Source organism: Opisthorchis viverrini (genome assembly GCF_000715545.1).
Source record: "Opisthorchis viverrini unplaced genomic scaffold opera_v5_77, whole genome shotgun sequence".
NCBI lineage: Eukaryota > Metazoa > Platyhelminthes > Trematoda > Opisthorchiida > Opisthorchiidae > Opisthorchis > Opisthorchis viverrini.
In genome coordinates this window covers 750133-777272 of record NW_008751733.1, presented here as the reverse complement: position 1 = coordinate 777272, position 27140 = coordinate 750133, and the positions used below count along the sequence as shown (strand labels likewise).

Genomic DNA, 27140 nt, shown 5'->3' with positions numbered 1-27140 from the left:
GAAACTTACATCCATCGTTCGGGCACATTTCTTCGCCCCGATTTGAGTACATGGACTTCGTGGCCTGCCTAATGTTGATCTTTACACTGGTCGAAGGATGTGGAGAGAGGATCAGGCTGAATAGCTGTTTGCCTGTCCACAATCGCCTAGGCTGAACAGTGGATAGACAAAGATTAAGCACGTTGTGTTAGACATCTTTTTAAGTGTAACCATACCAACGAACTGATTAAATCTACAGCAGGTTTTCACCGATGGGCAATTGACAGCTTGGTTCAAAGAACTTACGCTCCTCCGGTGGAAAGGCATCAATAAAACTACGAAATACTGATGGAAATGAATGTCAATGCTGTACCTGTAAGTTCTACACATCCACTATTAAGTACACTCGAAAACCAAGTTTATGATAGATAAGTCGGTATAAGTTCCGATGTGTGCGTGCGAAACGTAGACAACAGAAACTGCAAATTTCTAATTAGAGCTAGCCATATGAAACAGAGAAAAAGATACCCTCCTCCCATAGGCTCATTTGGCTTCAGACATCTACCAGCTACTCATAAGGTGGTGGTTAATCTGTTCATCGAGTTTGTCAATTGACTAGCAACCGAGCCGTCGTCATACAAGAACACACTCTCAGTGCGCCGTTAAGTGAGTCACTGCTCCGCTTCTGTCCTGTTTGTGTACCTCCCAAAGACTGCTTGTGATCTGCAACGCGACTAATTATTTAAAGACTGGGTGACGCGTAATTTGACTGGTTCGCTTGGAATACGTGTTAGGACGTGGGCTGGTTGTCTTGCATTCGATTGGTTCGCTGGGCACCTCGGTCTTGGTAATTCAAGTCCTTTGTTCCGATTGGTCTGGTTAGTCTTTCTTGTGAGCTGCGTTCCAGTCGGTCATCTGATTGGTGCGTTGGACGCGTTGCATTTTAGTGGTTTGCTTTCTTTCAGTCAATTGACCCACTTGCCATTGCTTTGCAAGCCAACTAATAAGCTCGGCGAACAGATCAAAATTCATTCGGGCTATTAACATCGGAACATATTGCCATGACCCACCTTCGTCTACACGCTCATCAGGATGGCGGATGTTTAGGGTCTGATAAAACGTGGAAAATGTTGCTGTCTCCAATTTTTCCATTTTCAAGGGGGAAATAATAATCTTGAATCCTTTAATCTTGAAAGTCCACCAGTAGTTGTTTACACTAACGCGGCCTCTATCGGAAGATTTGGTAAAAATCAAGGTTCTGCTGTCGGTAAAAACAGGCTTTTCATAAGAGATTGTCACTATAATCATCACTGCCCCATCCAGTCATTGCAATGAGTGTTCTTATCGAATCCATCTGTCAGATCAAATGTGCAGTCCAATACCATAAATTAAACTGAAAACTAAAAGCGATTGATGATGTACGCACAGTGCGCATTAGATTCCTAGACAGAAGTGCAAGCATTTGGAATAATGAGAAGCATTCAACCGGTGGTCGAGCCAAAGTTCGATCGCCATTCGTCCGTCGCTAACTAGGTAGCATCTCGGATTAAAAAAATTATTAAATCCGCCAGAATATCAAGGTCAGTACCACCCGGATTGAATCAAAAAGCGAGACACATAAAACGGATGGGATAGGTGCGGTACTTTGAATCAGAGGAACAACAGCCTTCGTAGTTGAGTGGATGTGAAATCTGTCTTAGTGCTTGCTTTGCATAGTCAGGAAACCAGGGACAATCACGATTTTAAGCCGACAGTTGCGTATCACGAACAAGCTAACTGAAGGGAAATAAAAGGCTTTCCCATGCCTTGTTTTCTTACCCCATATCACCTTTATTATGGATTGCCTAATGCCCGGACTACGTTTAGCTAGCAGAGTTTACCTTGCACTTCTAAACTGACCAGATAGTCAGATGACTTATCGTGTCTGAGGCCAGATGCCATTGAACTCGCCCAACTCCATTCTTAGTCTGACGCCCGCAGGATTCGATGTACTCCACTTCAGACTATCCCCAGTAAATCTTGCATTCGAGCACTGATGTACCAACTACTCAGAGGTCAACCACAAAATCCTGGAGTGCTGCTTCTCCCTTGCCGTTAGCAACAACATGTATTAGGATAATGGTGTTATCGTCGATGAGGATGATATCGACACGGGAGTACAAATATCTGGCTTCCGAGCTTCTTGTGCACCAAAGTACAATCAGAAACATTCAATATCAACAATGGATTCTGAAGAATGAATGGGATTTTTATAACCCCTGGCTTTGGAGGAGTGGTACAATTATCCATCGACTAGCAGTTTTCCTTAACCACATAACCTCCACAGAATAAGATTCCTGATGGACAATATAATTGAATATCCTCAGCATGCGCGACTCACCTGCATTATAGCCGGCTTTGGCAATTTAATCGACTGGTGAAGGTGATTGCCCGCAATGATTTGTGAAGCTAGTTGACAAGCTTGGTCTCGAGTGAAGAAAACGTCTTTGAGGGTTAGTAAATGTGTGGCTGTGATCAGATCTTGAATTGGAGATATCAATGGCTCTCCGTTTTTCGGACTGACTATATTGCGGAGAGACTGGAAAAGAAGGGAATGTAAGCATAACGGAGCGAATTTGGTGATAACAGTGGATAAATGTCAGACACACAGATCGTGGAGAACCGACTGACTTCAGGAAGCTGATAAACTCATCGAACACCCCTTAAAACTATTGATTCTATGGCTAGCAGATAAGTTGTCACTCTCTGAAACCCAAACAATTGATTGGATCCTGTGCTGAGTTGAGAGAACCGGATGAACAACAATAACGGGCAGACATTTACATTACTAGCAATTCAAGAGTAGAAACCCCGAAATTTTGAAATTCACTTTTGGTGGAAAGTACGTGCAGGTAAACGTGATCCTCGAATAGCCACAGAATGGTTGAGCGTTGGACGCGGAATAGCAGACGTGCCTTGGGTACAACAGGGCAGAAAATTACAGTAACAGGACATAATACAACATCGATCACAGCAAAGCTAATTATGGACGTATTAGCACACAAAACAATTAGTGTTGTGTACAAGCCATCTGATTAACGGGGTTTCCACAAGTAGGCAAATATAACGAAAGGTCGGAATGATGAGGATACATGAGTAATTACTCACCAACATCAAATGTTTCGCCTCAGCACGAGCAGCTTCGGTCTGTGGCAAATGAACATTCATTTCATCCCCATCGAAATCAGCGTTAAACGGATTACAGCAACAAGGATTGAAACGGAATGTCCGGAACGGCTTGACCACTGCCTGAATGCGCAAGGGCATGTGACAAACAATACAGGATGACCAGAAATAACAACAGTAGTCGGGTAAGTGAACCTTACATTGGAGTAATCAGATAGAGACCGATGCAAACTACGTCGCGTTTACGCAGTCTTAAACTCACCCTAGTTTTGGTGATCACTGGGTGCCATGCTTCGAGTGCGAGAACTTCTACATAATACTAGTCCCCTCCGTCGTAATGACTGGAGAATAAAACAGTTCTTGTATTGAACTACGGATATTACTGAGTGATTAGTCTGACTTCTAAGCGCGGTGACATAGGTTAGGATTTGACGTTTCAGATACCTTAGAAATCTTTCTCGAAGAATCTTACACACACGTGAAAACCTACCCATGCGACACAAATACTGTTGCGCGGTTAAGACGACGCAGGATAATGTACAGTACCTTACAGTGAACGTTATCTTGTGTACACAAGACAATGTACATTCGTTCAGACAACGCATGTTAACTACAGGGTTCTTCTGAGTCTCACCATCCTTCAAGATCGCTAGAAACGTTCCCAACTAGTGCAATTCCAAGTGAGATGCTATGGTTTACAGTGTGGTTGCACGTAAATGCACACCATTAAAAAGGGAAGACGACCTTGTGCGATTCAACAGAGCGAGAGAGTTAAGACCCCATGAAAATCCATTGGCCATCATTCTAAGCTGTGTTAAGGAGAAATACGCACACTCAGTATGCGTCTGGGTGACAAACTAGGCTCGCAGTTTAGGCGAATCCTAAATTCTGAAAGTTTGAGTCCTAAGCGGCTAACAGTTTGGAAAACTCAGCAACGCAAATGTGGATTTTGTCCATTTTGATGATCATAAAAACATTTTCTGGCGTGGCATTGGGCCCGAATTTCTGATTAGCAGATAAAATCGACTGATTTTGGGGAGACAATCCATAAAAACCACGAGCACAATATCCGCCACGTTGCAGACAGGAAAACTATCACATCTTTTATCACTGGAGGTTCTTCAAGCATTCAATAATGTTTTACCGTGAAATAACACTTTTGACATGTCGCTGACAAACGAAACTCGAGTTCTATCCGGAATATATTGACTTGAGACCAAACCTCTATATTCCGCTAAGATTTCCAAAGACCGAAGGTGCGATTAGGAATAACTCCTTAGTTATCTTCCGAATAAGCGACCTACAGGAACGAAATGAACACGTTCTCAAATACCTTTGTAGCTGTCCATATGTCTAAACAACTCAAGGATAAACGAAATGCACTCATTTGCAAGCAAATTTGGTTTTGCAAGAGATTCACCTGGAAGCCAGCTGAATCGCTCGTTTGTGATGCCTCCAGGCAATTGAATGCGCTGCACCAAGCCGCCTCATGTTCCAGTTGGTACATGAATATTTGAGGTATCGCGATTTGCGTCTAAGTCGTGGTTCAAGCAGATGGACTAGCGGAAACTAGAAAACTACGCTTACCTAATGGGCCCCAAGGAGGGTGAAGCCAGTCTTGAGCTGTAAAAATGTTCTCAGCAACCTTATGAGTGCAGGAAAATATACTCCGATAACTCAAATATCATACCAAATGAAATAAGAGACGGCTTTCTGCAGCATACTAATTTAAGGGGCATTATAAAAAGCAAGAGATTCAGTGAGACTCTCGTTAAAAGCAAATTAATTTGCAACTGAGCACATTCCAAAAAATTGACAGGGGTTCGTTGAATGTTCGTCGCCTTTCCCTTTCTTGTGTTCAGAACTGCAAGTAAGTAAAGCGTAATGAACATCGAAAAGTCCTTGTACTGAATTCTGATTGGTCCGTAATCAGGGCTTGATGAAACGCGCCTAAAATGTAACTAAGGGCGTCGTGAAGAGGGGAGTCCTCGCGTTTTAGGTACAGTTTCGAATAGGATACCAAACAATTAAATAAATGACCTACTTAAGATAATTACGAAGCTAAACGACTGGATCAAATTGATTAGAACATTTTTATGTTGTTGACCGCTCAACATTTCGCCATACTTAAAGTTCCACTTCAGAATTTTGAAACGAAGTCAACGAAACGATACAATGAGGCGGTATTTGAATTTCAAGAAGACTCTTCACACGACAGCGAGCTAATATCGCCCTTCCAGTTGACACTGTTGACCAAAGAACGTGTCACGCTATGCTGGTGAACAACTGTGTCCAAATTTGATTTGTTCATCGAGTACGTGAAATGCTAGATTCTTTCTTGCTCATCAATCTACCAGGAAACGCGTGTGTTCCTGATTTCGTGTTTGCTGTTGAAGATGATCTTGATATATTACATGGTTCCAGTAAGCAGGACTGTCGACTTTTACGTACACCAATTTGCTATAATTTTATATCCTTTGATTGCTGCTCATTGGCTGATCACATTATCACTCTGAGTGAATTAAGTACTAAGTGTCATCTTGCAGTGGTGTGGCAATGCAAAACAATAGATGTGTTCGCCTGGCTTTACAGCTGAATAAAAGTATTCTATAGACAAACAACGAGCAGGGGAAAAATCCATAGGTGAATTGTCAACTACTAGAATGGTGACAGCAATATACCTGCATAACTGTATGTATAATTCAGTACCGAGGAATGTTGGAAAAGCGACATTCACTCCTGGGTGCTTTTATGATTCTGAAAATTGCTTGATCATAATCCAACTTTTTAAGTGTGCTTTAGCGTTTAACCAATTACGACTCAAGGTCCATTACACATGCTAAAAAGCTTATAGGTACCATTCAAGAGAGAACGAAACCGATTTTGACAGCGGATTTGCCAATTCAAAGTACTTGGTGAGTTGGCCCATTAGATGTCCCTAAGCCACTAAACAAAAAATAAGTTAATCAATGATGGGTGGCAGGCCAGTACTTGATGGCGTTGACCATAGCTCATGCTGCGAAACCAAGGTAGGTTAGATACGCGATTGCTTTATGGGTTCTGGTGTTCGCTGAAATCACTGCGGTTGTGCTAAACATTTTTGGCTACCGCTCACACTGGCAGATGCCGTCACGATATCCGAGACGAAAAGCGCAAGTTGTCGGAAAATTTGACATGTTCGACTTTGACTACTCGTGAGTAGGCAGACGGTTTTGGCAAAAAACCTTGAATTTGGGGCGGCGCCACACCTACCACGAACAGCGCAGGCTGTCGGGAAATTTGATGAGTTCCACTTTGACTACTCATGAGTAGGTAGACGCACGCGCATAGGTAGGTTGTCTGCACGCCTCTCTCGGTCAGAACTCCCTAAACACGGGCGTCACACAAATACATCTGACCAACCGAAAACAGCCCATGAAGTGTCAATAGGGGGCGACGATGATACCCTTCACACAAACTCAGCTACATCATGAGTTATCGGTTTCACGGAGGAAAGAGGAAGGTAAACACACCAGGGAGCAAAAGCGCCGCGCCCCTGGGTGGGCTCGAACCACCAACCTTTCGGTTAACAGCCGAACGCGCTAACCGATTGCGCCACAAGGGCACGCGCTGCATGTGAGCGAAAGCCTACCTAAACACAGCGAGATTGAAGGTGTCTGAATTCTAGATGGTACTTGACTGTTCCGTTCTGCTAAATATTCGTCTCGTGACAAAGGATATCCCAATTCACTCACCTTGGTCCACAAATAAATGAAGCGAGCTCACAAGGACAGTGACAGGACAGATAATTCCCATTGTTTGCACGTCCGTCGCCCGTTATGGGAAGGAATCAGTTGCACGCACACAACTAATTTCCTCAGCTGAGATGAGGACGTGAACACCATGGAAATTCTTTTTATATCACTTTCTAGCAAGCAACTCAGGAACAACAAAGGAGGACAACGGAAGAATGAAAATGTCAAAACAGTGGGGGCAACTAGGTATGGGCTACTTACCTTGAAAGCCTGAATGGATACTCGGTGCAGTGAGGGTTGCCGGTTGAACAAGATGATATCTCCGTCGACCAAATGTCGCTCGACGACATCACCCGGTTGCAGATGCCGGGCCACATCTTCGCGTGCCCGCGCTGAGGCTAGAAAGCGCTTAACCACATCGGAGCTACCAGTAGCCTCCGCCTGTCGTTTCTGTTCTCCGCGAAGCTTATAGCTGACAAATAGTGCACCCGGATAACGATTTGGACCATTTAAGACCAGGGATCGCAAGAAGTCCAAGTTGAATGTGGTTACCCTTGCTGGAAAGGTGAGGAGTTTGGCACAATGGTCGGGAACACATACCTGAGAAATTAGTGAGAAAGAGACATTTGAAGTGGAAGTCTATCTCATCTGAAGATCCGCACGACTCAAAGATAAGAAGGAAAACCAGTAAAATCACTTCAAAAACTCGCCTCATCAATTCTCAGGTTGGGGTCTGGTGAGATGACAGTACGTGCCGTGTAGTTGGTTCGTTTGCCAAGCAAATTACCGCGAAACCGTCCATGTTTTCCAGACAACCGCTGGAGCAGACCACGCATGAATTTGTGATCCTGTACAGGTGGCAGACCTGACTGTTGAGAATTGATCATACGGGCAAATTCAGCGTGAAGGTTGTCCAAGCATGCGACCTGGTCTGCCTCCGTGATATCTTCCTCAATTGTGGCCGCCTGGGCGAGGATCCATTGATACATCTGTGTTAAATCGTCCTCATTGCTGAGGGGAAAATCAAACTTAGCTGAAAAAAATTGCTATAAATGTGGTCAAAATTTGCTGTCCGACAATTCTGAGACTAACGACGTCATCCCAAATGAGAGATTAATGTAGGACATGACTTTTTTCACGATATGAAATCTCGCTTGATGTAGACCACACTCACCCTGAATGCTGTTGACCCGGAGATTTGAAAAATGAGTACATCCAATAAGGAATAAGCATTACTACGACCCAGCTAACAAAAGAATGCGGGGGAAATCAAAATATATTAATAATAATGATAACGTCCAGCTGTAACACATCGGTGCCTGGCTGCCACTCTACACAAAAGAACCACGAGGGCTGGGAAACTGCCAGGTCGCCTTAGCCTAGACAGGAGCGGTGGAGATACAAAGACTGAGTTCGAAACACGGACCTTCTAGTCAGTGAATTCGCGCTTTAATCCCTAAGCCATCTCGAGCTCTGCCTTACAGAAGAAAATCCGCACGGTGGATCCAATCGATTATGCCAATCTTACCCATAATTATATCCAATTATGGTATCTATTTCGCATCGATAGTACTTCAGCTGATGTAATGTCCGGCTTACGCCTTGAGATGACTGCGCAAGGAGGCAGTGTGGCGAAATACCACCTGCATTGTCCGTAATTGTACTGCGCATTGTAACCGGACGGAAAGTGTTCGTGCGACAACGTACACAACTAAAGTCGTCGTGCCCTGCGGGCAGACAGACGATCAGTCACCACGTTTGTCTATTGCACTTAAAATTAGAGTACTGATCGAATGACGTAACAGCTAAAGCGGTCACAACAGCTACGCAACAGTTGCGTGCTGGAAAAGGTGAAATCGCAGAAGCATAACAATTATAGACGTTCTTTATCACCATGTTACCAGAGTATACATGAACTACGTGAAAATTTGCCAGAACGCCCATAGGCGGTCCGAAACTTACGTGCCACTCCTCACTTCGGACACAACTGATGGTCGGATGGAACTGGGTGCAACAGGAACTCGCTGGACGATGAGATCCTTTGGATGTGTGGTCCATGAATCTCCACCTGGCATCATCAGCAAGGGAAGATCGGATTCGGGTATTTTCGAAAATAACTGCAAAGCTCTGGCAGGTCGAATGATTTCCTGATTAAAAAAAGAGAAAAAGGTAACAGTCGCAACCCAGATGTATTTCGGTCCGGTGAAGAGGTGCGCGCAGCCATTGAGACGCACGGTCACTTATGGTATTGCTGTGCCCATATCATGACTGTTATCTATTCAGGTAGGGCCCATCGCCCGATATTGATTACTCCACAGTAGGCATCTTTAGATGGTCAAGCTCGTATGAAGATTGGTTGATACCATGAGAACTCAAACGACACGAAGTGCAGCGCTATCGTCAGCAGTCCTAAAATCACAGTACCTGGACCATCCGTACATTGACAACTCTAAGTCGGTGTTGCGATTCCTCAAAATAGCCAACTTTTATAACACTTTTTTCTTCTAGAAAGGGTAGGAAGGAAAGAAGTCGAACTATCGCATAGATGAGGAACCACGGTGGGACTATACTTGTGTATTAATATAAAAAGTTGAGAATTGTAAGAGCAGAATTAAACCTGCCTAGACATCCAATCAAATAGAAAAGTCCATAGTGTACACATCTAAGCATGGTCAATGAGGCCAAAACTGCAGATCAACCATCGGGGTGCAGCAACATATAACCCAGGTGATTATCCATACATTAATCTTCCACAAAGAAATAACTACTGGAAGATTCTTCAAAATTTTGAGACTTGGATTTCCTGAGTTTTTACAGTATTGTCGATCCTGTTCGTTGAACTTTAACCGGCATCTTGTTAGTAATATAATAAACAATAGCTCAGCTGTAGTACCCTTTCGGTGCTTAACTGATAGCTCAGCGTAGTACCCTTTCGGTGCTTAACTGTCATGCCACCCGAATGAAGCGGAATCTGTTTGGTCATTTGGATCATGCTGGAGAAAGCAGCAGAGAAAGTACTAGCAGGATGCGAATCAATGCTAATTGCACTAGGTGGACTTGCCACTCAGGGGTCTAGTCATTTGTATAATCAACACACTCAAGTAAAATATTCACCCCACGGCTGTCGTGATCCTTTGCAAAAACGAGTACCGTGTGATTATTTCTCATTCCGATTAGACAGATTTGAGCCTAGCATAAGTCCAGAAAAGAAAACAATAACTAAATCCATTTGATGGTATACTCTCTCATGATATATAATGTCACCTTCGGACAAGTAACTTTTCGATAAGTGTCACGGGGGATAACTATATCTTCTTTGCATGTCCACTACCATATTCCTTGATACAACCTACTTCCCACTTTCTTAGCTTTTACGACATCGTAGTCTTGAATAGCTGGCCCAGAAGGGCGGCAAACCACACTGCGGTGAAGATAATCGTGCAAGAATTAATCTAACCATTGAATCTTAGTGAAAGAGGGTCGCAATCGATCAATGCTAATGGTGTGTGCTTGAGCTTTCTACAGAAATCAATTGACATCACCCTGTAGACTGGCACAAAACTTGGGATTGCCGTGTTGTTAAAATTAACACGAAACTTACCAAGCCCTTGTGTAACAGAGTCGAAAGTTCCGGGTTTTCCAATATCACACTGGAATATTCGTTCACGTAATTATCAATTTTCGACTTGGCATATCGGTATACGTCATGAACAGCGTATGACAAGTTGGCACCCTTGGTAACAAACCCTGTGAAGTCAGGTTAACAGATAACTGCTTCAACTAACCGTTTGTAGCAAGACAGTAGGGGCAAACATGAACCCTACTAGCTAATTTATGGACTGCCTTCCGCAACTGCTTCTTTTGTATGTATTCCAAGTTTGGGTTGGAGCAGCTCGATAGGTACCGATCCCGATGGGCCTCCGGGAGAAGAACACGGGAGCATGTCTTTTTTAGAGAAAGAGAATTATGCCTAGGACAAAAAGCACTGCTGAGCTTACCTTACATATGGATTGAAGTATTTTAACAATGTGCCATGAGTAACCGACATGAAAAATCGGGACAGGAAGATCAAAGTAGCCCCAGTGACCAATACATAGTTGGTAGTCGAGTCCACATGTCGCACACAGTTCGTCTCGTTTGTTCGCACCCAACTTCGGGTCCAGTAGACCGTATTCGAGAGCCTTCCGGTTGTTCTGACCTTCGCCGTACAAGAGACACTTCAGAACCTGGACGTGACTGAACTGTTTGATATCTGCTTCGTTGCACAGTTGAAACTTTATGCTACGGCTGGATATCCAGTAAATCAACACGCAAAAGAGAACGAACTTACACAACTTTAGGAATGTCCGGGGGTCTGTACAGCTGTGGCATTTGCAACCGAAGATAACACAGAGATTGAATTGTCTAGGTTCCTGTTGAATGAGAAAAACAATGCACGTAAGTTGCGATTAATCAGTACATTGATTAATAGCAAGCTATCTCAAGGAAGAGATCAATCGACAAAACACAAAATCCGTGCGACATCGAAACTGAATGTTTTTTAATCTACTGCTTCCGTGGTGGTTGGACCAAAGAACTGAAAATGAAATACCGCCCTTTGTCAATGATACTCTACACAGCACTGATCGGGCACTGGACCCATGAGGTAGCAAGGCCTAAGGACGTGATTCTTTCAAACTCCAGGGTGTCCCAGCAATCGGCCTATTCACCTTAAAAAATAAAACTGATTGATTGTACTCGGATATAGGCAGTTCAGTCGTTCACCTGTCATAAGGCTGTGTTGCAAGACTTAAACAGGCCCTCGAGAGATTTATCGTTACTGGGGCACCAACCACCCCACATACTTCAGTGTTTTGGGGACTGAGAAAGGCCAGACTTGCACACCACCATCAGAGTAATTTGAGACAAGGGTGCTGCGGTTCAGGAAGGACAAGCAGTTTGCACCTGATTAGGAAACGGATAGCCCAGCTCGTTGTTAGGCGGGATTCCACACCGCCAGCACTTTACCACTAGTAGTAAGGTGCCGCTACAGCCAAGAAGCCTAGCCCACACGTGACTGGCCGGAAGATTGGAGCACTTGCCGGTTCACCATCAAAGTGAGGTCTGATTGGCAGGAAGCCTGGACCCTACAGCCAATCATGCTTCAGTAGCTGCCGAACACCGGTTGCTAACAGCACATCCAGGTGTTAAAATTTCCAGAATGTTGCCACCGCATAAACGACGCACCGTACATGTTCTTTTGACCTGATTTTGGGCGTTAACAGACGCTGTGCACCATTGATGGTGTTTTGAAGGGAGGGTCAGATCGCAATCTCCCTGTGACTGGTGAAGTGATCCAATGGGCTACCCACAAAGACCCAGTGCTGAAGCAGGTCATCAAGTACCACTGCAATCTGTGGCTGCGTACCTACCCGAAGACCACTTAAGACATGACTCCAATTGGCGTGATGCATTATCAACAACCGATGGACGCCTTTGACTTACAGAACGCGTTGTCATTCCAAAGGGGTTACAACCAGCTGTCCTGACGCAGTACAATCAAGGGCACCCGGGAAAAAACGGGATGAAAACCCTTCCTCGGAGTTATGTCTACCAGCATCTGATGAACTCCCAGATTGAGCAAGTCCCCAAATCTTGCCTGCGATGTGGTAAAACATCCCAGTCACCTGTGAATACCTACCTACGGTCCCTGTCGCAACCGACCAAAACTTAGTCTCGTCTTTCCACCGATTGTGCAGGTCCAGTGGGTGGCCAACACTTTTAGGTCGTGGTCGATGCTTACAGCAAGTGGCCGGAAACCCTTCCAGTGAACAGGCCCACAACCGCCACCACAGTCCTGGAACTCCGATGACTGTTCAGTCACTTTACAGCACGAGACTACTGTATCCGACAGCAGTAATCAGTTCACGTCATCAACGTTCGCTGAGATTTGTCGGGAGTATGGTACATCTCATGTTTGCTCACCGCCGTTTCGTCCACAGTCGAACGACCAGGCGGAACGCTTAGTTGACACTCTGAGGCGTGCACTTTGAAAGTCCAAAGGGGAAGCACCGACGGAAGAGATTTTGCAAAGGTTCACGCCGGCATATCGAGAGACACCAAACCCAACTCGCCTGATGGAGTGCCACCAGCAGATGCACTGCTCCGAAGGAAGCTTCGAACACCGCATGACACTATCCGGTCACAGAAAAAGCAATTGAGTTACCGCAGCAGGAGGATGGAGAACCATTTCAACTGGCAACCGCGCGCTCCTTCAACGAAGGTCAGGAAGTGTTGGTCCGCAACTACACTGACAAACATCTTAAGTGGATTCCAAAACACATCCTTCGCCGGCGCAGCTAAGCGCTCAACGAAATTTAAGTTGGCTTGGCCAAGTGGGTTCGGAACACAAAGTCGCGCCAACTAATTCGCAGATTCTCCCCACCGGACCGAGTAGAGTCTACAGATGATTCCGAGCATTATTAATCTCGGGACCATTGGGGAAAATTCATCAGTTGCTCTGTTGAAGACCCAGTCCGCGCACGCATAACGAGCACTTGCTGGTCCAGCATCAAAGCGAGTTCCGACTGGAAAGCCATTCATGCTCCAGCACCTGCCGAATGCCGGTTGCCAACTGCACACGAAGAACGCGTTGGAATTTCCAGAATATCGTCGCGGCATGTACATGTGTTTTTGACCTGGTTTTGAACATCAATACACGTTGTGCACCTTGGTGGTTGCTTTGAGGGGAGCTATAGATTGGAAGGTTGAGACCAATAACTAACCTGAGAAAATACCGTTATTACATCTGGCCACACAGTGTCCTCCAGGAGCGTGCCAATCCTCGACATGAGGCCGCCACCTTGTTGTGGTGATTGAACTTAATTGCTGCATGTGTTGTGAGCTCTCCAAAAGATTCCCTACGAAAGGTGGTGCCCGGCAAGGATGTCCATTCTCTCCGTTCTTATTCAACTTCGTCATTGATGAAATAATGAGGCGAGCACTGCAAGGTCTTCAAAATCCCGCTGTTCAAACTGTTGCTCATGGAAGCCTTGTCGATCTGGAGTACACACATGACATCAACATCATTGTAATCAGCTGTGAGAACCACGTACTTGTCGTACAGTGGTTGTAGCTGCCACAGTTTCGTTCACCGACGATTTGTGGAGGTGGGGTAGATAGCTGCGCATTGAAGGCTGGAGCTGATAAACTGGTGCATAAATATAGGACTTTGAATGAACTGTTAAGTGCGGGAAATGGGAAGGGAGCTACGCACTGAAAGTCAGAGCTTGGATGCACGAGCGCCATTGACGGCGCGACTGGGCCATGTCAGACGATGTCTCTAACCATTGATGTGGCCCGTATCAGGATCCTCATCCAGAAGGACGGCAGTGAGTTTGTTGGTAATGGCTTTTATACTTCACTGCCACGTCATTGTTTGACCTTCTCTGGCTCGTTTCCACTCTTGACGTGGTTTTGCGAAAAGAACCCTTCGAGGAAGTCAGTCGACTGGCATACGGAGCACGTGGCCAAGACAGTGCAACCTATACAGTTCATCCGTCAAGGGTGTCATTTCTTCCGAATACCACTCGACGTACTTCAGCATTGCTTCTCGGCTGTTCCCACCAAACTCGGGCAATCCTCTGAAGACATCAATGGTCAAACAATGAAAGTCTTTCGGCGTCTTCAGCGCGCAGGGGCCATGCTTCTGATCCGTATAGTAATATGGAGCGCACCGCAGCATTGTAAACTTGATCCTTGACGGAAAACCTTAAGCAGTGGATATTACGAAGAATAGTAGCACTGCTCGAATCTCTGAGAGATATTCCGGCAGGTCCCGAACATACTTCAACCCGACGAATTATCAGGTCCAGTGAAACACAATGTGCGCACCGATCGTAAAGTCTGATAGACTCCTCCACTATGGATGAACTACTCACGCTTCATAGGTTACGCTGGTTAAGACATGTACTTCGCATGCCAAAGGAACGTCTGTCTCACAGAGCTCTATCGCCCAGCCCTGAGTGAAAGCGACCGGAAGATGGGTACTCTATGAATTGGCAACGAAGTATGGAAACCTAACCGATAAACTGGGTCGGGTAGACAAATACTGCTTCCCTGTATGTAGACCCCGGGATTTAACATACCAGTGGTTAATGACACTGGTAGACATGTCTCAATCAGGCAGTCAGTGGCACTTGTGCATCGAGACTATCGTATTCAATGAATAGCTGCCAGTTCTCCGAACTGTCTGGTCATGCCATTTCTTGGCTACATCTCCCTGCTCCCCATTTTCAATGACTGAAACTGTATGGCTGGAAACGATCCAGTGGTTGGTAATTTATAGCTGATAAACTGAAATCGAAAGGCTTCGGCAACCTAGAAGTATCTCGGTCCTCATGCCTTTTTGGAGTCGCACGGAAGACGTCTGTCGAAAAGAGAGGAGGAGCCACCGTTTATTTACTTATTACCTGTGCGATACGAGAGAAGCCTTGCTAACTTCCTACCTTTAGCATAAGATTGAGGCAATGGCAGTAGAACCAAAGCCGTTTTGTTTGACATCGCCAAAGTATTTGACTGGACACACTACAAGTTGAGTTACTTATGGGGTGAGAAGAATGGAGGTGGGAAGAAAAGAGCCGCTCCAGTTTGCGAAACATTTACCATCTGACAAACCGAATGGAATACTGTAGTACCAGTATTAGGTTACTTCCTCTACACGTGAGACTTCCTCTGCGGTGAGACATGTACCAAAAATCTAGCTTCACGCGAATGACCTGAAAATGCGAGACCTGGTGGGTATGAAGATAGGAATGTATTACAACATAACAATGAGCTAAACTCATGAGAAAGCCACTCAACATCGCAAACACATCCCATCTATCCAGTGGATCAGCGTGCAGCGTGTATGAACGGCGGAAAATTGGAAGCAACCATACAGTCAAATCTAGAGACGGAAAATCATCACCACCGATAGCACACAGGCGCGAAAACCTTAGAACGCAAATGCCACACAACCACGCTAGTTAAATTAGACAAAGCCCTACAAAGATAAGGGGAAAGGATAACAAAGTCACCATTGTAACACATGCGCCTGGAGTGCCTGAACGTTCTAACATCTACTCAAGCACCTTGGACAGAAACTGACAGTATAAGACCTTGAGAGCTGTTGGTCAGTCTAGCGCGAAGATGGTTAAGCAGATTGCATCCTGTATAGCACCGACAGCAATGTTCTCCATCCCCTTATCGCCCACAAACTGGTGCAGAACATCCTCTCGGGCAGATGATAAATCAGAAGTCGCCGTGCACGACCAAACTGCCAAAGTCTGTAGTACTGGAAACATTACGTGAGTGAAGCATCTGACGTCTCACTAGGTGCCCGTTGTAAATTCAATTAACATTAAAAAATGTGAATATGAGGGCTTCCCCATGTTCAGAAACTGGGGTATGATAAGAAATGAACACACACCCCAAGTCAAGGAACATCAAGAGTGTTGGTCGCCTGTACACAATGCTTTTCTCCGGCACCAAATACAGTGTATACAGGTGATTCACACGCCCCTTTGTCCATGGGCAAAGATTTTGCACACCACCGTAAGACGACAGAGCACCAGTGACACCAGAAGTCTTGTTACGAGAATGGCCAAGTGACATCCCCATGCTTACTATGTCCATTGCGAGTGCCGCTTTTGAAGGTAGACAATATTATTCATTCATCTGAGTTGTTCGAAGAGGTCTTTCTCCTAGATTGGTGCTATTAGATCAAACAGGCACTGACTAGAGGGCCCATCCTCGCCAATGAACACAGCCGGTAGGAAGCCCTCGAGAAACGAGAAGCCTGATGAAATCTGATTAAGGATGTACACTCACGCGGTTTCATGTTTCGTTGAAAGCTGGCTAATTGGGTGGACAGTCATCATCATCATCATCATCATCATATCATCATCATCGACAGCATGACATCAGTGTTCAACACCGATGCTTCACTGCCGTACGTTGGGTGGACAGTAGCAAGTGACAACTGAGCCGTTGTTCGAAATACGCTGCCCAACAGTCCAAACATTCATTTGCTGGATGTCGGAAAACGTGAACCTGTTGGACGGTGTCACTGAAAAGTGAATTACGAGAACTCAACAGAAACGCGTATACTGAATTTCACCGGGCATCAGATGATCGGTCGAAATAACAAAAGCTCAGTGATTGGAAATTTGGCGTCGCGGATCACATTGAATACGTCGCTTCAGCGATACATACATCGCAAACGTTGTCGGCAGTTAAGGGTTGGTCGTATCAGTTCTGAGAAATTTGCTCAACTCTGGGAGTTTCCCGGTTGTCAAACGGAGTCAGCGCGTTGTGCGAGACGACTCAGCGCGAACTTACTGACCGGAAGGCCTGAGGTTCGAACGCGACCTCTGCCGCACGACTTCCCCTGTCCAGACTTTGGCAGTATCCTAGCCCTCGTGCTTCCTTCGAGTGGCATGGCGGCTAGGCACCGAGATGGTATTACAGCCGAACGATTGTACGCACAGCAGACAAGCGCATAGAGTACACACAATCATTCTAGGGGGAATTCAGTCAATACTGATCATCGGTAATTGATTACCCGCCTGAGTCCGGAGCCAGTGCACTGATGGAATTCATCAATCGATCAATTTATCAGCTATAAACCGTATGCCATAGACACAATGGTTCCAGCTGGTACAGTTTCGAACCCCGAAAAAAAGGGGGGCTGTGGGAGGACAGATGGAAACCATGCGGTAAAACGAAAATTTATACGGCAGAGAAAAAGTCGACTGTCAGCACACATCCATAATAGACTCAGCAGTCCGTTAGACTCGGCCAATACTAACACTACCACCTAACGTAGCTACACTAGCGCTAAGCCTACTTATCTTCATGATCACGTCACTGGGGATATAATGGTGCTATTACTACTGTTACCACTAATAATAATAGTAAATAATGATTCAGCTGTAAGACTCCATTGGTGCCTAGTTACCATACCACCTGAGGAAATTAGGTCTGGGATAGCGCCAGGCTTCGAAAGTCTGGACAAGAGCGACTGAGACGCCGGGTTGGGTTCAAATCACAGACCTTCCGATCAGGAAGTTTGCGTTTTGGCCACTGAGTTATCTCCAACGACAACGACGATGTCTGAACTTTGAAGCTGCTGTAAAAGGATATCTTGAGCTCCACGGGAAATCTCTCAGGACACAACAAACAGGGAGCGACCATTGTATCTCGTTCCCGTATTTCACACAGGTTGGCAAACAAACCACACAAAGCGGGTATTCACTTGGCTAGAGATGCTTCCACACGATGGCTTAATACAATATGGCCCTCACCATCCCCTGCTGCAGCGGCCTCTGTGTCATCACATGTGTAACCAGAAGCCAGAAGTACTTCGCATTCGGCTGAGGCGGTTCTCCCTCGAAGGTCCGGCCTTTTTCTCTTTGTGCTGAAAGGAGATGGGCTGACGTCATAGGTGCGCTCGCTCTCAAGTCTGGTACAGTCGATTGTACCCGTTGAGATCGTAATACAGACAAAGAAGCTAGTTCAACTACAGTCCCTAATTTTCGTTCTTGAAACATAGCATGTGTCAACAACGAGGACGATCAAGGCTCAGGGCAAATTCACTGACCGGTAGGTCCGTGCTTCCAACCCGACCTCTGCCTCTCGACTTCTCCTGTCTAGACTTGGGCAACCTGGCAGTATCCCAGCTCTCGTTCTTCCTTCTGGCGGCATGACAGTTAAGCGCTGAGTGCTACAGCTGAACGAATTTACTTCAACATAGAGACAGCGTACGAGCAAGAATAGTTCGTTGCTTTGTTTGATTTAGAGCGTTGACATGGATGGTCGTTATGTTGGCTGGAATTATGGGTTTGAAAATTTGTTCAAGGGTGTTTAGGTCTGTTGATGCGGACAAACGCGAGGCCAACAAAAAGGATAGTGACAATGAGATGGATTAACGGAGAGGAAATATGAGTGCAATGAGATAAGTCAACAGTGGAGTGTTTCCGCTCACCCAGCCTGTTGTGTGCAGCAAAGGACACGTTGATGGCCAAATGCGATGTAGCCCATTAATTTTGGCTACGAAATTCATGGTTGTACGAGGGCTGGGATGCTATCAAGGTGTCAAAACCTGGACAAGATAACCATAGGGGTCCTCAGTTAGGTCACTTGGTCACAGCCTAACTGCATGTCAGTAGGTGGAAACCGGGATGTTACCACAGCGATGTTTTAACCATAATCAGCACCGACAGCAACATACGGTATGACGTACTGATGCTTAACTGCTGTAACGTATTTTCTGAGAAACAAGTCGACGCACATGACCGACCCCCGGTTTGGAATACCAGATTGTGTTCGTCAGGTATGAGGGGATCTGTGAATATCAACGTGAAATCCCCAATATTCCCCACTGGGTCCCGAAGGTACACCAACCGTCGTACCACGATAGGATCTGGTCAATTTGCGTTGAACCTGATCTCACACCGGATGCTCTTCGGGTAGACGGTTCCCACACGTAGTTAGACATAAGGAAGGTAACTGGTGCGACACCACTGTGCAGGTTCTGACGGCGACTGGGCCAGTTTGTATTTGAACTGCGCATGCTCGGGCGTATGAGTAAAACGTTGCGTTACTCGTAACATACGCATTTAACCAAGCTTTTCGACTAGGCATCCAGAAGATATACTGACCTGATCTGAATCAATAGGATAAGCAGAACGTAGATGGCAGTGAACTGAGTGTACTCAGATTTCCAAACCACGAGCTCACGATGAGCTAACGTTGCTGGAACAACAGAGATTCTCCTTCGTGGGTTGAAGCGATAGCGAGTTTTTTCAGAATACTTCAGGGTTACTAACTTAGTTGGCCAATCCCGGTATGGGTACCTGCCAAAAGATAAAGGGGGCTGACACGGCAAGTCGCCTTTATTGCGTGAAAATTTTCCCAACACACTAACCCGGGTGAAGAATGGGAATATGAAAAACCTCAATATTGATTTGCCAATAGATAATGCAATCCATATGGGCTGTCCAGGGCGAGCCATTGTAGAGTTCCCAGGTCCTGTCAAGGTGACGCTTGGCAATGTAAGCTACAACTTCGTCCGGTAGTAAAAATAGACACCTCCGGCGCATAATTGAGGCAGAATCCGGAGATACGAGAGATGAGATATCTCTAGACTGCCTAAGTCTGGAAAATAGTAGTCGAAATGCCAGGGAGGGGAACACAGATCTTGCGGTGACAATAAGCCTATGGCAACGAAGCTTGTGCGTTCCTCCTTACGACGTTTCTATTCTTTCTTGGATACAGTCCATTCCTAATGAGCCGAGACGAGTTGCATACGCAAAAGAATGGATCAGCCGTAATTACCGATTGTTCAGTCGTTTTGTCAATGATCTCTATTCGAACGTTGTAATGAGACCAGTTAAAGCTCCTTTAGCATTTACCAGCCATCCTTCGCAACGATTCATACCACCGCGTGACCCTCACGCCGGATTCCGAGCAGAAATGGGTCTTGTGCATCCATACTGAAATCGAAGGTGAGATCCGATGGTTTTTCAGACGAGTAGGACCTCAGTGCGTCTGAAGCCCGTCGCTTTCCCTAACCGTCATCGCGGCGTTCCCCCTCTTTGTGACGTTGACGAGCTGTAGAGATAAACTGACGGAAGTCATAACACCGAAGTCGCGCAATTCTCCAGTCGATGGAAGCACAAACTTGCTTCCTCGATCAAGGGGCATCTGTCTAAGATGCCGGGTATGAAGTGAGATGCTAGAATGAGGACATTTAGTCCAGAGCTGTTGTTAAGTCTGCATGCGGTTCAGCCCTCACTGAGTAACCATATATTCTGAACTATCATCGAGCTTCATGTTAATGGTGAATATATAACACGGGTTCTCGAGATCACCCAATAACTCGCTGATAAGTGTCAAGAATAATAAGGGTACACCCAGTGATTGAGGACCGACTAGTCAGAACCTACCAGCGGCATCTCGACTGCTCCTGTTTGGGCTTGGGATACCTGGTGGTATCTCGGCCCTCGTGTGACATGACAGCTGGGCACCGAAAAGGCGATTATTACTCGTTATTAACGTCACGACACGTTTACGAAAGGCCATCACCAGACTTGAATTTCCATCCAATAAAAAGCGATATCCAGCGTCACAAATGCTGAGAGATTCCGGAAGACCAGAATGTGAAAGAAGCAATCCGTTGTTGACAGAATCGAACGCCCGCTGGAAGTTCAGACAGTGTGTATTAATTACCGCCTCCAGGGATTAGTAGCAATTGTCAGTAATTACGATTTTGGGTAGGCCTATCCAAATAATAAAATCGGTCAGCTGTACTCCAATTAATAATAATGATAATAACAATGGTAACGACAATCCAATAACCACTGAGTTGTACCATCATTTCGCTACTAAGCGACCCGAAGGAAGCACAAAAAGTGAAGCACCGCCAAGTTGCCCGAGTCTAAACACAGTCGATGTAGGGTTCGAGCCACGGGCCTTGCAGCTAGTAAGTCTGGGCTATTCCGAGCCCAACTCTAAATCTAGCAGATAGCTGGTCAGGTGATCTTTGTCTAGAAAAATTGGGCTGTCTGTACAAGGAGCACTTGCATAGCAAGCTTATCCCACAGGATATCGTGAGATATCGTCTTCATTGGGACCTATTGGTGTCGATCATGGAATCCCAAGAATCCTGCCCTTATTTGTGTCACCAACATGGCTTCCAGTCGGAATTCAAACTTCATTCTCTGAGTGATCATTATGACGATAGTGGTGATGCCAGAACATAAGCGTAAGACGGTGAAACGAGTCCATCCAGCCTTTGGTGAGCTCAGCATCTCCGAAACAGCACGGACCTCTTCCGCTGTTGCTTCAAACTCGCATATAATGGCAGCCTTCCTTAACTTCAGTCCATGCCCGGAGGCGACCTGTTCAAGCTAACCCAAACCACGTGGATTGGACGGACGTCACGAGCTGCCCGCATGAATGCATGTTTGATTGGTCAGTATATGGGTCAATCAGTTTAGAGGATGTTCAGTTCGGCGCCTTACGTTCCAACATGAAGATACTGGGTTACCCTTGTGGAGGATTGTGCAAAGCAGATATAAAGAACACAAATACAAGTAGAAATCCAAAGGGCCGTACACTTGGAATTCCAGGCTTGTTGTTAGGAATTAGATCCACGCGGAAGGGAATAAAGGTGTCAGCCACACCAACTGTGATGCTCAGCGGATGGAGATTAGGACGAACGATGTGTATGTCTAAAGATATATCTGTAAATCAGTATTGTCGCCAGCGGCTAGACGCACAATGCATTTTTCTGTAAAACCCCTGCGGGCGAAATAAAAACTTTAACGTCAAAATGTTGCACTTCTTTGCATATATGCGTGGACTGAAAACCACCCTCATCTGCCGTCATTTTTTGCGATTTGTTTTATTCGATCTCTTTTGAAAATTATTGGCACACATTCGGCTTTGAACTTTGTCTGCTATGGCTTCGGAAGTAGCTTTCGTTGGGAAATTTGTGGGTGTATCGTTTTCATCGTTTTCATTTGAGAAGACCTTAAATGGATACATGAAGGATAACTTTGTGATATTTGTGCGTTCATTCAGTAATCGAAACACCAACATTATTTTGCGTTACGAATGGGCTTACTACAAATGCAGCAGGCGCCCTCCAAGACCAACGAAAAGCCGTGGAATCCGAAGAAGCTAGTAAGCCGAGCGTATTTTCTAATGAAAAAAGTACGCGAAGCACCAGCTGTGCTGTGCGGCTTTGTCTACGGAGGCAAAGGAACCAACTGGCAGTGACCTCTTATTTTCTGGAACACAACCACAAACTGTCAAAGTTTCTGTACGATCGGCTCCCAGTCAATCGACGCCTAACCGAAGACGAGTTGGGTACATGCCAGGCCCCGCTGAGATATGGAACGCCATCATCTGAGGTGCGGCAGTTTCTGGTGGATGAATTCGGAAAGTTTCTTACAACTAGGGTTATACACAACTACCGCCGGAAGTGTCGACCGGCTATGTTGAGTAGGTGCCGCATGGTTGGGTTTTAATGTAGCAGATGATATGCCTTCGGTCCTGGCAAAACTTCGGGAGACCGGACGCGTTCTTGTGTGTCAGGGAGAGGAAGGTCACTATAGCCACATATGTTTCTCCCGATGGCAGCAGATAGCGTTATTCCGACGCTTTCCCGACGTAGTGAATGTGGACGGGACACATGCAACAAACCGCCTTGGGTAAGTTTTTTTAAAGCATCTAATATTCGGTATTTAGATATAAACTATACACATTCTTGATAACGGACGGCATGGGAACCGGGCGTCCGGTTATGTATGCGTTCGTAGAGAGCGAGCAGTTTGCTCCCATGCGTAAACTGTTCGGCTTGTTCAAAGAAATGATGGGCGAAGCGTATCCGGTCAGGACCTTCGTAATGGACAAGTTGGCGGCGCAAATGCGTGCGGCAAGAGTAGTGTTCGGCTGTGACATTATGCTTTGCTACTTTCACGTCCGCAAAGCCATCAGGAAGCACGTATGTATCATTTAATATCCATGTATTTATGGTCACAGACACATTCTGCGAACAGCCGGCACATATTTCACCGCATGGCTCGCCTGGACAATGCTGTACAGTAGGTTTTATGTTCATCATATTACAAGCACACAGATTCCGACAAGATCTACAGCTTCTGCGTCGAACCGACCCCCGTTTTCTCTCCTATCTTACGGCTCGCTGGTTGTACATCACCCGAAAATGGGCCATACACGCACAGTCCGGAATGGTTCATTTCGGTAATGTGACCAACAACCGACTGGAGAATGCGAACGGGCGCCTTAAAGATCAGGTGCACCACTCCGACACGTTGGAGCATGCCATTCAAAAGGTGTCCCGGCACGCCGAGTGGCTCATGCGGGAGTTTGAGATGCATACGTCGTACCACTGCGACAGGCGGCAAATCCTGGAGGGTGACGCCTACGTTCTAAACGTAGTCTGTCGAATGACGACATATGCATGCTCTCTCGTTTTGAGACACTTGGGTCCGCGACCGCCGCGGCTGCCGTATGAAAGTGTCGAAACAAACAAGGTGAGGTCGAGCTCCGTAAACTAACTCATAGTTTGTGGTGCAAACACTTAGATGCTCCCAGACTGTCGACACCTGTGCTGGAGAATGCACGTGCCCTTTCTACCAGGCGATGTGGCTCCCCTGTGTGCACCTGTTCTCTGTATTTCGAGATCAGTCCGTTCCGAGCAGTAAGAACTATTCATCATTGACTTTTTCTTAGCTTGCTTTCCAATCCACCAACGATGGCTGTCAGATTACAACCTACCGGGAAAAGGTGTACCACTTACACTTGTTCCCAAACCACCCCCGACAGCTTTCGACGGTCTTCGTAAGCAACTGAATCGGGTGATGGATAAGCTTCAGAGGCTGGAACCCAGGAGGGCCACCGCCATATTTAAGCGGCTGATTGTTCAGGGCGAAATCCTGCTGCGTCAAGCCTCAAAGTCTGCAACCGACGATCTGCCGTTGGTGGTCGAGGATACTGCGCCTCAACCCAGATGGGGGTCTGGAAACGCTGACTTGGGGTTCCGTGTGCTCTGTGACCGGCCTACTACTACCAGTGACCGCTGGTGTACAACGGATCGCGTGTCATATCACGCCGCCTGTTGTGACGGTGAACCCTGCCCACTGTGTGGTGGTGCTACCCGGTCCGCAAAGAGGGCGTCTTATGATGTTGACCTGGACCGAAGCACAGGTTACCAGCACAGTGTGTCCCGTAAGTCCGTGTGCGCCCGTGTTTTCGGGTCCACAGAGGAACTACTCGACGGCCGTGAGTCAGTGTATGACAACTACGACTAACTCTGTAGAGCTCCAGCTAGATGAAAGAGACGAAGATGATTTCATGCGATCCATCGGCTCCGAAAAGTTTGTCTGTTATTGAGGTCCTATGCATTACATGTAAGTCTCGTATTTCTTGAGAGGTGCAGTTAAAAGGCATGCGAAATAACCGCTGAGGATGGCATTATGCGAACAGGCATCTACGACAGCATAGTCGCTGCAGTGAATTTTGGGGTAAGTAACCCTACCGGTTTGTCGGCGGCCCGCCTAGTGGTGATATTTCGATAACCTGAATTTAATCTCCCTCTCATTTCAGGACTTCAACGGCCAAAGGAACGCTCCTCACGAGGAAGAAAATGCGCCTCACGGAAGGACATATGTAAACTTCAAAACGACCAATATATCTAAAAATTTCAAGACGTCCATTTTGAGCCTTTTCTCCGTCACCAATGGATGGATTAGTTAGGCATCGTGTACCCCTAGCCGCATGTTAGTGTTGTGCGTCGTTTAAGATCGATGAACCCAAAGGACTTTCTAGCATAATTGGAAACCCATAATGAAAGACTCTGCAATTTGCCAGTCAACGTGCACGATGTTTAGCAAGTAATTAGCGTGCACTACGGAATTTTTAGTGGCAACAAAGAATCATCGACCAAAATTTGTTTGCACGAATGCGCCTACGCAGATACTGCATCTCCAAAGGCCATTTATATTTCAGAATGTTGAGGAAATCTGCTCCGGTGGAAAAATACCTAAAAGTTACGTTCATTGTATGTGAGTCAACCTTTTCCGCAATTCGCGATTTTTTATCATCGGGTAACGTATTCAAAGTCGGCGGTGTTCATTCACATGGAGATTTAGTTCACTTAAACAAATCGTTTTAGTAAAGGATTTTCAATAATATAGGAGCGTATACATTATACATAGACATTCTACACTATGAAGTGGCAAGTCTGAAAATGCCGTAGATTTCGAGAACTCAATCTCATTGTGCGAATAGCCAGCGGCAGTATTGTCTAGCCGCATTCTGTGTGTGTATGTGAGCAGAAATGGAGGACTGACACATTCGGGAAAAATGGAGGCCGAAGGATCATACTGATAGCTCGTTTAAAGCCATTGAGTGAGGCCCAAGCGTGGCGGGACCAGGAAGCCTGCTCTGCAGTGAGTCTGCTACAGGGAAAAAGAAGCACTGCAGCCGTTTAGTAAATCACTGGGGAGATGGCTTGCGATACTGGTCACGCGGTAGGAAACCGTGGGAAGGAAATCCGCCGAGATCGGAGTTGAAGGAACGGTAAGCACCAGCAAGGAACCAATGGAGGCGGTTGTATCGAAGACTAGACAGTCTAAAGCGGAACAAGCTCCCTGGAGAGGGTGGCTGAAAGAGCACACATTTTGCTGCAAATTCTCCGCCGCGTCCCGTCACGCTTTCGCCGGATACCAGGCAAGTAATGTACTGAGATGGAATGGGTAAAATAAAACTGAGAGTATTAAAATTACGTGGATCTATGTATAAGTGCATTAGATAAAGTGGACCATTCGGGCAACCCTGTTCGTGGAATGAGGGAACATCAGTGAGAGGATGTGTTTGGATGTGGTCCAACCAAGTCCCGGTGTTGGTCACAGCTGGTTATGGTTTGCCCTCAGGTTTGTTACGGTGCACTGAAAGCACAGCCTTATGGTTCATTAAACAACACACGTGGAATCCTGTGAAGGTTTAGTAAAAGGTTCTGGTATCAATGTTAGTTTACCGGGGGCGCCTTGTACGTTACCACAGATCCGCAATTTCTTCATTCCGTATCATATCAAGCTTCGGCAAGGTTGAAAGTTGTGATCCAACCTCTTACATTCCGTGGAAGATCAATCGGGTTAAATTGCCCAAAGAGTGGTGGGTGATGAAGAATCCAGGTTTTTGGCCATATAGCAGGTTAACTGAGGTGAAAGAGTGCTGTGCTGATTTATTGACTACTCTGGGCGTTCACGAGGCGATCGTGAGAAGTGTCGGCCAGTATTCTTCAACGGCCTTTTGAATCCCGTCCTTATATGTGAGGTTCGTAGGTGGGGATTGGGGATGAAAATAAAATGGATTATTAGGGTGCGTGGGCGGACGCACGTTTCTCTGCGATTTTGTAGTAGATTCCATTGGCTCTAGGAGCTAAACTCCTACCTCTAGGTACCAGCAGTTTTCCGCCATACGTACTGGGAGAGGTGTGGAATCAATGGTTATGCTGTGAGGAGGTAGGGGTAGAACGAATGAGGTTGGGGGGTCGTGTGAAAACGCGTGTTTTCAGTGGGGATATAGGTTCCTCCAGAAGATCACAGTACGGGAGGGGAGGGGGATTTGTATTTTCATCTCCGTTTCGAACATAGACGTCGCAGGAGCGGCTTTAGAAAGTTCTTCCTTCTCCAGATGTTGGGTAGCGTG

General features: G+C 46.1%; 1 protein-coding gene across 1 annotated transcript in view; it reads right to left on the bottom strand.

Annotated features, from left to right (window-relative positions):
• The window catches only part of T265_04576 (hypothetical protein), a gene marked incomplete at both ends in the record, with an annotated part of 28099 nt that extends 16817 nt beyond the window's left edge, over positions 1-11282 (bottom strand). Inside the window, 9 exons of the mRNA XM_009169351.1 lie at positions 10-124; positions 2360-2557; positions 3127-3339; positions 7140-7435; positions 7666-7911; positions 8780-9025; positions 10480-10528; positions 10877-11165; positions 11209-11282. Coding sequence (XP_009167615.1) covers positions 10-124; positions 2360-2557; positions 3127-3339; positions 7140-7435; positions 7666-7911; positions 8780-9025; positions 10480-10528; positions 10877-11165; positions 11209-11249 — 1693 coding nt within the window. The remainder of the gene's footprint in view (positions 1-9; positions 125-2359; positions 2558-3126; positions 3340-7139; positions 7436-7665; positions 7912-8779; positions 9026-10479; positions 10529-10876; positions 11166-11208) is intronic.
• Between the last annotated feature and the right edge of the window lie 15858 nt (positions 11283-27140).